This window comes from Phaseolus vulgaris, chromosome 6 (genome assembly GCF_051622355.1).
Source record: "Phaseolus vulgaris cultivar YP4 chromosome 6, ASM5162235v1, whole genome shotgun sequence".
Taxonomy (NCBI): domain Eukaryota; kingdom Viridiplantae; phylum Streptophyta; class Magnoliopsida; order Fabales; family Fabaceae; genus Phaseolus; species Phaseolus vulgaris.
The window spans coordinates 25660113-25675310 of record NC_143503.1 but is presented as its reverse complement, the minus strand read 5'-3'; the positions used below and the strand labels follow the sequence as shown (position 1 = coordinate 25675310).

General features: G+C 34.3%; 3 protein-coding genes and 2 non-coding genes across 5 annotated transcripts; 1 reads left to right on the top strand and 4 right to left on the bottom strand.

Annotated features, from left to right (window-relative positions):
- Positions 1-2225: 2225 nt before the first annotated feature.
- Positions 2226-5231, top strand: C4H (cinnamate-4-hydroxylase). The gene is made up of 3 exons (XM_068639308.1): positions 2226-3208; positions 3856-3989; positions 4406-5231. Exons 1-3 carry the CDS (start codon positions 2424-2426, stop codon positions 5002-5004), a joined length of 1518 nt encoding a protein of 505 aa, XP_068495409.1. The 5' UTR covers positions 2226-2423; the 3' UTR covers positions 5005-5231.
- Positions 5232-6138: 907 nt separating this feature from the next.
- On the bottom strand, positions 6139-6245 carry LOC137833794 (small nucleolar RNA snoR100). The gene has a single exon (XR_011084842.1). It is a non-coding gene; the product is annotated as a small nucleolar RNA snoR100 (small nucleolar RNA).
- Positions 6246-6746: 501 nt separating this feature from the next.
- On the bottom strand, positions 6747-6853 carry LOC137833796 (small nucleolar RNA snoR100). The gene has a single exon (XR_011084844.1). It is a non-coding gene; the product is annotated as a small nucleolar RNA snoR100 (small nucleolar RNA).
- Positions 6854-7936: 1083 nt separating this feature from the next.
- Positions 7937-9242, bottom strand: LOC137831571 (putative glutathione S-transferase parA). The gene is made up of 2 exons (XM_068639302.2): positions 8863-9242; positions 7937-8543 (listed from the first exon to the last, which is right to left on the bottom strand). Exons 1-2 carry the CDS (start codon positions 9178-9180, stop codon positions 8202-8204), a joined length of 660 nt encoding a protein of 219 aa, XP_068495403.1. The 5' UTR covers positions 9181-9242; the 3' UTR covers positions 7937-8201.
- A 1528-nt stretch (positions 9243-10770) lies between these two features.
- LOC137831570 (oxalate--CoA ligase) lies at positions 10771-13815 on the bottom strand. The gene is made up of 4 exons (XM_068639301.2): positions 13385-13815; positions 12238-13285; positions 11461-11564; positions 10771-11295 (listed from the first exon to the last, which is right to left on the bottom strand). Exons 1-4 carry the CDS (start codon positions 13598-13600, stop codon positions 11107-11109), a joined length of 1557 nt encoding a protein of 518 aa, XP_068495402.2. The 5' UTR covers positions 13601-13815; the 3' UTR covers positions 10771-11106.
- Between the last annotated feature and the right edge of the window lie 1383 nt (positions 13816-15198).

Genomic DNA, 15198 nt, shown 5'->3' with positions numbered 1-15198 from the left:
ATATTTCATGTTAGACATCACTATGCAACTTAAGATCTCAGCTAGGCTGACACCTCAAGTAACAACAATCATTTGTCATCACATGAAAAAATATTATTAAAAAAATAAATAAATAAAAGACGGGGATTAGACCAAAACTCATATGTTAACAAAAACGATACATAAAATATTATTAAAAAAATACAAAAAAATACAAAAATACGGAGATTAGACCAAAACTCGTATGTTAACAAAAACGATACATAGGTAGACTATACTTATTCATAAAGAATTCTAAGAACAGACAAGATGAAATCTTATTATACCAATAAAAAGATTCTCTAAGAATAAATCATAAATTAGCCAACTTATCAACACACGCATTTCCTTCACGAAAGATATGAGTAATCCTAAACCTAGTTTTTCGACATAATTAAGACAAGTATTTTATACGAAACATCCAAAGAACATTTGTTCTAGCAATAAACGCAACACAAACCAAAACATAAACACATTTCAACCAGACATTAGTAAGCCTCCTATCTTTTGAGTTTCCTCCATAACATGTATAACCCTATAAAACTCAGCAACTAAAGCAATCTGAACTTCAAGAAACGCAAAAAAAGCTCAAATAAATCCCTCCATACTCCCACAAAAAATACCTCCACAAGTAGCAAGACCAGGATATCCCCTAGCATCCCCCTCAATGTTAATTTTAACCAAGCCTGGTGAAGGAAACTCCCATCTAATAGAAAGAGGAACGTAGAACTTACTTTATCAGTACGAGTGTTAATACCAAAACACTTGAGCACATTGAAATCAAACATATCATTCTTCATTAAAGTTTTAGACGAATCACCCACTAGACAAATTAAATCTTTAATAACCAAAATAACCATAGAAACCTCAATCTTATTATAAAAACGATCATAATTCCTCATACGCCACATCACAGCTAGCTTAATCAATTTAACCAACGGAGTACCGTCACTCTTAATAAAAGAAAGAATATCATCCTTATTAGAGAAATGATAAGTAGGAAAAATGTGTCGAATCCAACTCCAAATACGTAAAGCATTAGTACATTAAAAAAATAAAAATAATGTTTATCTTCAATTACAATAATCAAATATGAAAGTTATATAATGTTTAAAAAAATATAATTTTTTTTAAAGATCATGATATTATGATCAATTCCAACACATATAAACCCAATCAATTAATTGAATCAAAGCAATAATATAAAAATATACATTTATCTTAGTAATAATATTAATTAAATTATAAAATAAACATTTAAATACTCTAAAACATGCATTAAACGAATAGGAGAATATCATTTGAGGAAAATATCCTTTAAATATTATTGTTTCAGTGATATTTTAAGAGATGAGAGAATTATAAAATTATTATGAGTATTTTCTCCTGCAAACATCATATTAATTGTTTCAACTATATGTAGCCTGTTATTAGGTGTTTAATAGGATTATGAGTAATCAAACTCTCATAATAGATAAAATAAAGCTTAATCAAACTCTAAACCCTAAAACAATATTCTCATACCATTTAAATAAGATATAAGTAAAATATATTAAATTTATAATTTATGAATTTTAGTTCAACGCTGAATTTACTATTAAATTTCTAATGGTGTAGACAAAGTGCAATTTATTTAATTACTGCTGATATTAATTAGAAATTATGTGACACTAACATGTCCACACAATTCTATTTGAAAATTGATTTTTTTTTACACAAATATAAAAACCACATTAACTATTAAACCTTTAATTCATAGCTCATGTTTAACTTTATATTAGATGGCTTTTTGCAAGTGCATCACTTTCAACTGTTTGACTGGTTTCATCATAGTTGGTCAAACTACACGACCTTCCAATATTTAAAACATGCAAACAAGAGCAATAATATCAAGTAATGAAAATTTTGTCACTTTAATAAATAATACAGAATACATCAATTCAAACTTTTTTAATCAAATACTGATAAAATTTACTTTTTGATAAATTATATGCAAGGAATCTTGTCCACTGGAACAAAAAAAATAAAATTCTTCATATTTTTTTTTTTCTAAAATATAATTTCCCTCACCAACTCCGTTTCACCTACCCCACGCACGTCACGGCCCGCCAATGGAAGTGACGCGCACCTTTCTTTTCATTCTTCCTAACAGTCAAACTTGACGACGTTAACTTCTTTCACTCTATTCCCTCACACCAGTTACGGTTGCAACAACTCTAAGAACATTATCACACTCCCATTCCTATATAAATTCCGACACCCTAACTGCATTCTTACACAATTCTTCAATTATTCACGTGTTTTGGGTAACATTATCCTAAATCAATTCATTTCATATAATTGTTTTCATTAAGATTGTCTTTAATCAAGATTACTTGATTTTGGTTTTGGAGTAAAAATATTGAATGGATCTTCTCTTCTTGGAGAAAGTTCTTACCGCACTCTTCTTTGCGGCGGTGATTGCAGTGACCGCTGCAAAGCTTCGCGGGAAGCGGTTCAGGCTTCCGCCGGGACCGTTGTCAGTACCGATATTTGGTAATTGGCTTCAGGTTGGTGATGACCTGAACCACCTTAACCTCGCCGGCATTGCGCGTCGCTTCGGCGACATATTTCTCCTTCGCATGGGGCAGCGGAATTTGGTCGTGGTGTCTTCGCCGGAACTCGCGAAGGAGGTTCTCCACACGCAGGGCGTGGAGTTCGGCTCGCGTACGCGCAACGTCGTCTTCGACATCTTCACCGGCGAAGGCCAAGACATGGTGTTCACCGTTTACGGCGAGCACTGGCGCAAGATGCGCCGCATCATGACGGTCCCGTTCTTCACCAACAAAGTCGTGCAGCAGTACCGCGTCGGGTGGGAGGACGAGGCGGCGCGAGTGGTGGAGGACGTACGCTGCAGCCCCGACGCCGCCTCCGGAGGGATCGTTCTGCGGCGGAGACTGCAACTCATGATGTATAATATCATGTATAGGATCATGTTCGATAGAAGGTTCGAGAACGAGGATGACCCGTTGTTTCAGAAGCTTAGGGTTTTGAACGGTGAGAGGAGTCGTTTGGCTCAGAGTTTTGAGTACAACTACGGTGATTTTATCCCCGTTTTGAGGCCATTTTTGCGTGGGTACTTGAAGATTTGCAAGGAGATTAAGGACACGAGGTTCAAACTCTTCAAGGACTATTTTCTTGAGGAACGAAAGTAAGTGGTTTCTTATTATTTTTTACTTTCCATTACTATGAATTTTATGTGACTTGAAGTGGTAGTTAAGTTTATCCTTTTTTTCATAAATTAAAAAAACTCGAGATCAAGATTATAGTTTATGATGATTGCATTATTTAGCCAGTGTCGTAGTTTTTTGAGTCATTATATAATTGTTTTCTCAATCAGAACTGTGACTGGATTGAATCGACCACTTTTGTTTTTGGGTTTCTCACTACTATAATTTAAACTTTTTGTTAAAGTTTAATTGTGTTCTTTAATAAGTAATTTTATTGGAAAGTTCATTTGTGTTTTGATGTTGAATTTGTTATGCTAGTTAGTTTTCACTATTTTATTGTACAACTTTGATGTTGTTATTTTAGTATTTGACAAAAAAAATTGACACTATTATATTGCTATCTCAATATATTCTGACAAGGTACTTTACATGTGAAAATGTTTTTAAAATGTTAAATTTTATATCAGAAGTTAGACCAAGACTTTTAGAAAAATCAAGTTGCAAATGGAGATGATGATAAAACTGATATCAGTAAAAACAATAATAGAATTTGTGAACTTGTAGAAATGGTTTCAGTTTGGCTTTTGGTGGTGTGTTTTGTTTGATCTGATGAAATGGAATGTGGCAGGAATCTTGAAAGTACCAAGAGAAGGGACAATGGAGGACTTAAATGCGCCATCGATCACATTTTGGATGCTCAGAAAAAAGGAGAGATTAGCGAGGATAATGTTCTTTACATCGTTGAGAATATTAACGTTGCCGGTAATTAACTTTTTTTTTTTTTTATTCAGAAGAAATATTAATGCTTATTTATGAAAGAAGGGAAAAAGAAGGCCAAGACATGATAATAACTGGAGTGCATCTAGAATACACCGATATCAAATTGAGGATAATATATTATTTAATTTAATAATTATTATTCTAAAATTTACACAAAAGAACAACAGAAAAACAGGCTTTAACTAACTTTTAAATACTGTAATCAATTATGGGAATATGATTTTCCTACTCCTATTCCCACTTCTCACAAATTCTGTCGCGGCTCGAGTGTGCTAACCCATAGTATAGGAGTTGGTATCAGGTAGTGATTGGTGGACCTAACCCATGCTTTAGATAGATGCATTTTTTTTTTAAGTGACAAAAGTTTTCTAATGTACATAATATTGAATTTGGAGCAGCAATTGAGACAACTCTGTGGACAATTGAATGGGGCATTGCTGAGCTTGTGAACCACCCAGAGATCCAAAAGAAGGTCCGGGAGGAGATTGACAGAGTTGTAGGACCAGGAAACCAAGTGACAGAGCCAGACACTCACAAGCTCCCTTACCTTCAGGCTGTGATAAAGGAAACACTTCGCCTCAGAATGGCAATTCCACTCCTTGTCCCACACATGAACCTCCAGCATGCTAAACTTGGAGGCTATGACATCCCTGCAGAGAGCAAGGTCTTGGTGAATGCATGGTGGCTTGCCAACAACCCTGCTCACTGGAAGAAACCAGAAGAATTCAGGCCTGAGAGGTTCTTGGAAGAAGAGTCCAAAGTAGAGGCCAATGGCAATGACTTCAGGTTCCTTCCCTTTGGTGTTGGGAGGAGGAGCTGCCCTGGAATTATCCTTGCACTGCCCATTCTTGGGATTACTTTGGGGCGTTTGGTCCAAAACTTTGAGCTCTTGCCTCCACCAGGACAAGACAAGCTTGATACCACTGAGAAAGGGGGCCAGTTTAGTCTGCACATACTCAAACACTCTACCATTGTCGCAAAGCCAAGGTCATGTTAGGATTAGCTTATCACGCACCACTGGTCAATCTCCTTAATATTTTGGTTATAACACTAATTGTTATTGTATTATTTTCACGTAAATCTCTCAACAGGGAATGATGGTTTTGAGAAGATTTTGGAATAGAGATTAAAGTTAAAATGTGCTTCTCCGAATTCAAGTGTCAATTTCAATTTCACATATTTGTGTAAAAGTAGACCAGAATTAATGAGAATTTTTTTAATTAATAGGGGTCATATCTTCTTGTGTCCTTCTCCACAGTGCTTACTCCTCAGCACTTTAGTTATGATATATGAACATTGTTACGAATGATATTTTAGATTAAAATCAAAATTTGATTCTTCTGAATCCAAGAAATATAATAAATATATTTTCTTTACAACTTTCTCCGGCGGTTAGAAATATTTTATTCCTTTCTCTATAAAATACTTATTTGGAGATATTATAAAAATTAAGCATATAAAGCTATCCTAACTAGATTAACTATCTAATTCATAGCAAACACCGTTTAAATGATTTCAATAATTTATAGGGTGGCAGTTTCTTCCTGCACCTCCACTTTTTTCTTCCTGCACCCCCACACTCTCATCCACGAAATCACCATTATTAGTTTTCAAAATTCCAAACATATTCCTAATATGAAAAAAGCCTAAAATGAAAGCAATTATGCATTCTTCTTTCAATCTGAAAGATCTGGTGATTTAGAGATTTAGAGTGTTTTTTACAAATAGGTAAGTAAATTTTTTTATGTTTTGGATTTACAGATCCATTTTTTCTTGTATTTATGTTTCTGTGATTAGAGTTTTCTTCACTTTTCGGATTTATAGATCCATTTTTTCTGTATTTATGTTTCTGTGATTAGAGTTTTCTTCACTTTTCGGATTTACCGATCCGTTTTTTCCATCCGTATGGATTTATGTTTGTGTTATCATTTTTTCACATTCCAAACTTATGTGGATGTGATAACATAGTTCCAGATTTATGAATCCGGTATTGGATTGAACACATGTGTTCAGAATAATGAGTTTAGTAATTGTGCAAATGCAGAACGATGCCCTTTTCAAATTTTAGGGTGCAGGGACTAAAAACGAGGGACCTACCCATCCCAATATGCAGGGACTAAAAAAAATAAAAAAATGTAGGTCGCAACCAGGCCCTCTCATCATTGTTTTCTTCAAAGAGAGCAGACAAATTGACCTAAAATATCAATTTTCGTGCACACAACCATGCTGCCTTCATCATTTTAATCCAGAGCATCGGCTTATTGTGCACGAATTCACCTTAAGATCACATAGATAGAAAATGTTCCATAAACAGAAATAAGATTTTAAGAAAAGTAAATTGTGAATTATATGTTTCGGAAATGGCTCTGCAGCGATAACCAAATCTCTCCACAAGAAAGTTTCAAAACTTGTAGCGGATGAAAACTTATTTTTTTTATTGATATTATTGTTCACAATTTTCCAAGTATCACTGCAGTTTCTGTTTCGTGACTTTTCAGCACCTTGATACATACAGACCGCAGTAGCAAAAAACAGTTTATGTACAACATTAACAAAATATTGAATTAAAAAAACACTGTAAAACTACCAACGCCCAAAAAATGGTTAAACTCATCTAACCCTAAACTTTTAGGACAATTATTCAAGGGTTAATATTTCAAGAATGTTGAAAGAAATCCATGCAACAATGACACTGAATGTAAAAACAGAATTTAAAAAATTAGAACAAAAGTGGAAAAAAAATGTAGGTCGCAACCAGGCCCTCCTATCATTGTGTTCTTCAAGGAGAGCAGACAAATTGACCTAAAACATCAATTTTCGTGCACACAACCATGCTGCCTTCATTATTTTAATCCAAAGCATCGGCTTATTGTGCACGAATTCACCTTAAGATCGCACAGATCGCAATACATTCACAAATTATCGCAAAATAGATATGCATGTCAATATGTAAATACCCAAACCTAATAAATGAAAAACCCTCGAACTTGATTCATAGCCCTAACAAAGAAAAGTAGACGAAGCGAGGCTAACTCTGCGGCTGCAACGGTGCTGTATCAATCGACGAGGCTCACAGTATGAGGTGAGACGCTATTTATAATGGGAGGGAACCGTTTAGGGTTTACTTGCGCCGTTGGATTAGAGGCTAGTTTGGTAAATTTTTCTGTGTCGTTGTCTTTTATGGGCTTCCGTATATGAGAAGCCTGGCCCAAACTTAAATGTGTATTCGCAAGAAAAGTTGGCAATTGCTTCCTGCATGATATCACGGCACCCAATTACAGGGAAAAGACAAAAGTACCCTTAAAAAAATGAAGAACATATAAAATTATATTCTAGATCTCCTTTTCCGAAATACAATAATCTTTCCGGATAAATTTTTCCATAATGTATTATTTTTAATTTCGAATTTTTTTATCTAGAATGAGATTTTGATTTTTTTTTTTCAGATTTTTATATCTGGAGCACAATAATCTCTTTCGAATCTACTTTTCTGGAATGCATTATTTTCAATTCCAAATTTTCATTTTCAGACAAAAGGTATTTTCGAAATTTTTGAAATTGTGTTGCGTGCAGGTTTAAAAATGTTGAATGCAGTAAGCAATTTTCAGAAAAAGTTTGAGATATTTGACCCAAAGTATTTTGCTCAGCTAATTGTAAATAGTTGTTGAGTTAATTTAATTTTTTTGAGCGAATTATTAGATTTTTAAGTTTTAAAAAATTATTGGTAATCTACAATATTTGTTCAGCAAAATTGTTTAGTCTCATATTAATACATATGGTAAAGGTGAAAAGTTTTTTAATAGTATAATTGAAACAATAGATTCTAGCTTTAACACTATCATTATAAAAAAACACATCGTAGTATATATATTTTCTATACTTAATGTTATGTAATAAAATATAATATTTTTAAGTATTATCTTTATTAGTTTTAACAAAGAACAGGAAAACTTTATTATTTGATCTGTAAGCATGTTTATTCACTATATTACATCATTTTCATGGAGTGCAATTTTGAAGTCCTTTGCAGCACACATGGAATGCAAACTCAAACAAATGTTAAGAGCAGAACCACATACACACAAACATGCAGGATTAAAATTTATATTACATCAATCTCATGCATTATTATTTCTCTAAAGACACAGAATTTGTTCCATTCCATCATGGATTCAGCAACAACATATCTATGTACTAAAGTCCATGTCTGTGTTTATATTGCAGGGCAAAAGCATAGATCTGTTGAGGGTGAGGGAGTGACGTGGCCACACTCTCTTTCTGCATGCACCTCTTCGTCCACGCCACAAGTTTTGGACACTCTTCCTCAATGCTTAGTTCCCCACATGTCTCAACTGTGTAAAACCAACTAGTGAAAGGAACAAGAGCCACATCCACATACCCAAACTCCTCACCACCGAAATATGGCTTCTCTCCAAGTTCAACTTCCAGGGTCTTCAAACATTCCATCAATTCTTTCTTGCACTCTTCTTGCTCTTTACCCTTCCCTGTCCATACCCTCTTTACACCATTGTATACCTACATCAAACACAATCACACAATTCTTTATCCTCCTTATAATCAATTTATAAAATATTTTCATCTTTCACAACTTATTTCAGAGTCTAGGATTGTCTCATACCCAAATTCTAAAATATTTTATCAAATTATCTGTTATTAGACTGTGCTTTGATTATGTACGCATGTTCAATCCTCTCGGTATGAAAAATTATTGTAGATTCTACATATATATGACCAGAACAATATTTACAATGAGAAAAGCTTCAATGAAGATAACTAATTTTGAATTTTTGACCAATAGTTGCAAATGCAATGTAAAACTGTGCATATAACTTACATTTTTGTCAATGTAATCGCCCCAAAACCTGGCTTGGGATCGTTTGTAAGGATCAGAGGGAAGCAGAGAAGGCTTGTGTTTCCATGCCTCATCAATGTACTGAACAATATTGAGTGATTCACAGATGGGTTTTGCATTATGAATCAAAACTGGTATCATTTTGTGAACTGGGTTCATCTCTAGAAGCAGAGAGCTTTTAGCTTCGAAGTCTTCTTGCTTGCATTCATACGAGATGCCCTTCTCAGGCAAAGCGATTTTCACTCTCATTCCATAAGAGCTTGGCCAGAAATCCAACAGAACTACATTGGTATCTGCCATTTTTGCCTTGAGAATGTGGTTGGATTAGTTTTAATTTGAGACTGAAATTGTTCATGTGGTTTAGTTGCTTCTGGGTTTGGGGTATTTATACATGTGCATTACTTGTTTGCCAAGAATGAAACATGGAAGTTTTTGCCAAAGATTGTGTCTTGCTCATGTTGGATTTGAGTTCTATCTTTGTTATGCTTCTTGGTCGTTCAACTTGGCCTTTTGATTTTTATTTCCAAAAAGATTACTTTCACACTCCTAAAAAAATGCTTTTATTTCAGGGAAATCATTATTTAATAATTTTGCAATATTTAGTCCTTTCTTTTGTAGAATAAGAGCATACACGATATATATTTGGTGCTTTGCTGGAACCACTCCGAGTGTGGAAGGAATAAATTCAAATACATTTCATATATTTTAAAAGAAATCAAATTTGACATGCTAAGTGGTGAGTACAAGGTGGGAGAAAGTTGAAGTTAACCATGTTATCAAACATTATAGATAGATGTACACGTGTATGAAAACACTAATTCAAATCTCTCTTTTCACTCGCTCTTTATCTTAGGAATTCATCGAATATTATGTGCAATTTTTGTAATCGGTAAAATGGTTTACTGTCACTTAAACCCCAAACTCAGGCTGTGGTGGATCCATCGATGAACTTAAAAATGGTTAGAACTTCAGCTTAGTGATAACAATGATGGGGACAGTAATGATTATATGGGGAGGGATATATCTTGCAGATATTTGGTGCCTTCTTGTGTTTTCCGGGGCGTAGATCCTAGTTCTAATTCTACTACCATGCGCATTTGGAAGTATCTCTTCTTTGAATTTCCCTTTTGAAGGAGTGAGATTAAGCTGTTCAGTGGGACATGGTTGCATGTATCGAGACAAATTTCTTCTCTATAAATACTAACAACTAGTGTAATTAACCTGTCTATTCCCCCCCGTAAGATGATGATGACCTGATATAGCTAAAGCTTTTCCTGCTACATCAGCTTTGTGGCAATGAAGACAACCTTTCAATGTTAGAACTTTAAAAATCACAATTTTTGTGTTGTGTAGTGACTTTTTTTCTTGACAACAACACATTGTTAGCTATATACAAGTTTTTATATATAGGAATTTTGCTTTTTAGTGTTTTTATCTTGGTATCTGGCTATATCATATTTGTCTTCTCTAAAAGCATTTCATACTATATACACACTACTTTACAGTTCTCTGTTTTGATTCGATATGGTTTTGCTAATCGATTCTCAAACAGTTGAACGACAAAACCATGAAGTATTGTTCTTCCTTTATCTACCAATTATAGGCTAGAGGATATAATTTTACAGTTGTTGGCCTCAAATAAGATCATTCAAAGTTGAGAGCATTTTATAAGTAATAGTTGATTTTCTGTTACTTTTGAATCTGAATTAGTATTATCTAATATCACAAACATATTCTCTTCTCTATTTTTCTAAAATTCGAGATAGATTTATTGAATATCTATGTAAATGATTAATATATCCTTTTTAATATTGGAGATCACATTAGCTGTACAACACTGTTAAAATAAATATTCAGTTTCTCAGATATCATGATTCATATTTTAAGAAATGTATACAAAAATATTAAGAAATTATTTAAGATCTATAAATATTACATTGTGTACCTTTACAAGAAACATTGAAAACTACAATCTATCTATGGTATCCTCTAGGAAGTACCATTCGAAGAAATACCTTCTTCTTCAATGACAAGTGCCAAATTATTGTTAAAATTTATGGTCTCACGATTCAAACTATGTATTGGCAAGGTATGTAGCCACCAAATAGAATATTTGGTTTCTTGTATGTGATTTTCCACATGTCGGAGGTAATTTTTAGCTTCCACGTTTTCGATGTAATTCTTCATTCTCAACAAAACACACAAAAAGCTGAAGAATTGAGTTGCTCAAATTTGAGAGACGAAGTGTTCTGCCACAAGTCGGCGCAAAATCTTTCCTGTGGCAGTCTTGGGCAAAGAATCAGTAAAGAAAACCTTTTTGGGGACTTTGAAGGATGCAAGATTCTTCTTGCTGTATCCTAGCAACTCTGCCTCATCAATGTGTGATCCTTCTCTTGGGATGACAGCACAATATATCTGTTAAAATGTAAAAAAAATGTGATCAATACAATATAGACACATTATTTGAGTATTATATATATATATAGCCATAAATTTCTGAACTTTTCATTTGTTTCTCTCTAAGTACACACATTCAACTTTTGATCACATTGTACACTATCTAATCAGAAAAACCGATACCTCCTCCCCATACTTGGGATCAGGCACTCCGAAAGCAACTGCTTGAGCAATGTCCTGGTGTGAAAGAAGGATAGCATCAACTTCTATTGGTGATATCTTTTCACCTAAAAACACAAAAAACCTTCATCAGTTAACAAGCAGGTTCATTGAATTTTTCTGAAAGTGAAACAGATGAGTTGGACACTGTTTAAAATAAAATTACTGCCAAAATGAATTTTGTTTCTTTTTGTGATAATAAGTGAAGATATTTTTCATATTTCTACTTTTTACCTAATATACCAAACACAATAGACTCTGTGTCGAGATAAGGAGGTTAACATTTAATACTATATAAATTAATTTATTTTAGAAAAAAAGTATCATTAAATAAAAAGAAGCGTAACTTTTTTCTTGTAAATAAGGAAGGGATACTAATTGGTTGACATTACCATATTTTATAAAATAATTAAATATTAACGTCTATTACTTTAAACATTTATCAATACGTGTAATTTCTTTAAATTATTTCTTCTTATCATATCATATCATAACACGCTTTAACAACGCAAATATTAAGAAATTTAATGGGTTCTGCATGCCGACAAATTAGGCAGCAAGAATGAAACTCACGTCATTAATGCTTAACTGAATTCAACCTAATATTTCTCTTTAAAAAAATGTATTTAAATTGTTTTTAAAATAATTAAATAATTCTTTAATTTATGAATAAAAATTATTTGTTTATAAGTAATGAATATAATATAATAAAGAAAAGTATAAGAAAGAATATGTATGTACCTCCGCGGTTGATGAGTTCCTTGATCCGACCCACGAGGTGCAAATACCCATCAGAATCAAAGTATCCAATATCACCGGTGTGAAACCAACCGAACTGAAACGACGCCGTGTTAGCTTCCGCGTTGTTTTTATATCCTTTCGTTACATTGGGTCCCCGAATACAAACCTCTCCACTAACACCAACCTCCATGACCCGGCCCGATTCATCCAATATACCCATTTCTTGGCCAACGGGCTTCCCAACCGACCCCGCCTTGTGGGGCCCATCTTGCGGCAAAGGGTTCGAAGCCATGAGATGTGAAGCTTCGGTCATTGCATAAGCCTCCAACACTGGCGCACTGAAAGCCTCCTCCAATTTACCCATAATGGCCGGTGCAAGAGACGCGCTGCAGCTTCGGATGAACCGGAGCCTCGGGTAAACCGGTTCGGGGTTGTTAGAGTGGCGATCCAGTATGATCTGGTGTATGGTAGGAACCGCGGTGTACCACGTCGCGTTGTACTTAACCATGTCCTTCCAGAATGCCGAGGCGGAGAACCTCCCCGCCGCCGGCAACGCCACCGATGCTCCAGCGCCTAAAGAACTCAGCAGCGCGGCAATCAACCCGTGCACGTGGAACAGCGGAAGCACAATCACCGTCGAGTCAGACTCAGTGAGTCGGTACACCGAGTCGATGTTCCGCACAGAAGAGAACAAGTTATGCTGAGTCAGCGGCACCCCCTTGGGACGACTCGTGGTTCCTGAGGTGTGAAGGAAAAGCGCCACGTCATCAGCATTGTTAACGAGTGACTCAACCGAGTCAAAAGAGTGGCTCAACGAGAGACTCAGCTCGACTTCTTCGTTTTCGCCTTGGATCACCGAAGCAGCGGAGTGAGGGATGTTGAGTTTAGAAGCCGCAGCTTGAGCCGGCGTGTTTCCTTCCAATGATGTTACTAGAAGCTTTGAATCTGAGTCGGATAAGTAAAACTCGAACTCTTCGGCCGTGTAAGCTGGGTTTAACGGCGCCGCTGTGGCTCGCGCTCGAATGACGGCGAGAAACATGACAACAAACTGTAACGAAACAGAAAACAAACGGTTAAGATATTTTAACTTAGTTTTAACAAGCCTATTATGGGAATTCAGTATTTATATTAGTATGGGGAAACGAACCTCGACGGTGTTGGGGAAGACGAGGGCGACGGCGTCGCCGGGTTTGATTCCGGCGGCGACCAAGCGAGCAGCGGCGGATTCTGTCAGGCTGTGGAGGCGGGAGTGGGAGAGGTCGAATTTTCCGGCGACGGAGATGGCTCGACGGTAGGGGAATTTGGCAGCAACATGTCGGATCAAGCTGGTGAGTGTCATTGGAGTTTCAATTGTGTCTTTCATCTTTTTTTTTGTTCCTTTGATCGATGATTATTGAAGCGTGGTGTTAGATAATTGGAGATTTGAGTTGTGTTAGTATATATAGGGGTAGAGATACCGTGGGTTGGGTGATATCTGGGGATGAATGGAAGATATGAAAGAGAAGACGAAGTTGGGTACGTAAATTGCACAAGAGTGGGCATGCACTCACGCACGCCGCGTACTCAAATCTGGCCACCACTCACAAGTCATCTTCTCATACCTTTCTTACCAGAATTCAGAGTAAGAAAATAATTAAATCAAGAAATAAAAAAAAATAACTATTCATGCTAATATACGCAATATTTAATTAACAATAAATTATTTATTTATTACAAAATTAAATTATCTTATCATAATATTTTAAAAAGTATATAAAATATATAATGGATTTGATATAATTATTCTCAAATGTGATTGGGTGCTCAAGTAAATGAGTATAATAAATTGCTGATTAAAAATAAAATGGGTATAATAAATATTAAAGTGGACGTAGTTTTATAAAAGCAAAGTTAAATCTATATTTTTTCTATTTCAGTCTGACCAATTAACTGCTTTAGATTTAGAATCTTTGTTTGGTACCATTTTATTGTCATTTTTTAATGGTTGGTATCTTGATCCATTTTTCGGTGAATAAAGGTTTATTTATAGAAAGAAAATATTTTCAATGAAATCTTCCTATTTTTCAAGGAGTTGATACTTAATTATAAGGGATTATAGCTAAAATCTAAGTTATGTTTTTCTTCTTTAGTTTATTTATTAGTTTTTCCTAATAATGTTTTATTTGGAAAAGTTTTTATTTCGATAAAAAAAACTTTAATAAGAAGCTTAACACGAATATATATTTATATAAAGTTAACTATACAAAATTATCGCAATTTTAAAAAATTACAACTCAAATATATTTTTTATTTTATAAAACGACTACTTTTAATTTTATTTTTTTTAAATCGAAAATTATAATATGAGCTATGAAACTCGAACACTCCTCTTAAATAGCGTGTCGGTGTCCGATACAAGTATCGGATACTGACACTCGTATGACACCTGTAGGACACGTATCGTGAAGTGTCAAATTCAAAAAGTATTTATTAGATTTCTGACAATTCTGGTATAGTTCTAACACAATTTAAAAAAAAAATACATTAATTTTATAAAAAATAAACTTTATTGTATAAATTGTTATTATGATTATAAAAATAAGAAATAAATCTTTGTGGAACCCGTTATGAAAAACATTTTTCTTCTCCAAAAAAAAATCTGGAACATACTTATGCACGCAAATCTTTATTATCAATTTATATAATTCATAATTATATAATATATAGATTTGTGTCTCCGTGTTGTACATTTTTGAGATTTTATGTTTCTTATGTATCTCTGTGTCCGTGTCGTATCCGTGTTCGTGTTAGTGTCTGTACAGTAATTATTATTCATGTGTTTTTTATGCCACTAGTTATATATCTATATTTAATTATTAGTCGAGTTAAAAAAAAAAAGAATGAAATCAAATAATATTAATATGCACGACTACACGATGTAGCCTCTCTTGTAAACAAAAATATGAAGTGAAATTATGATAA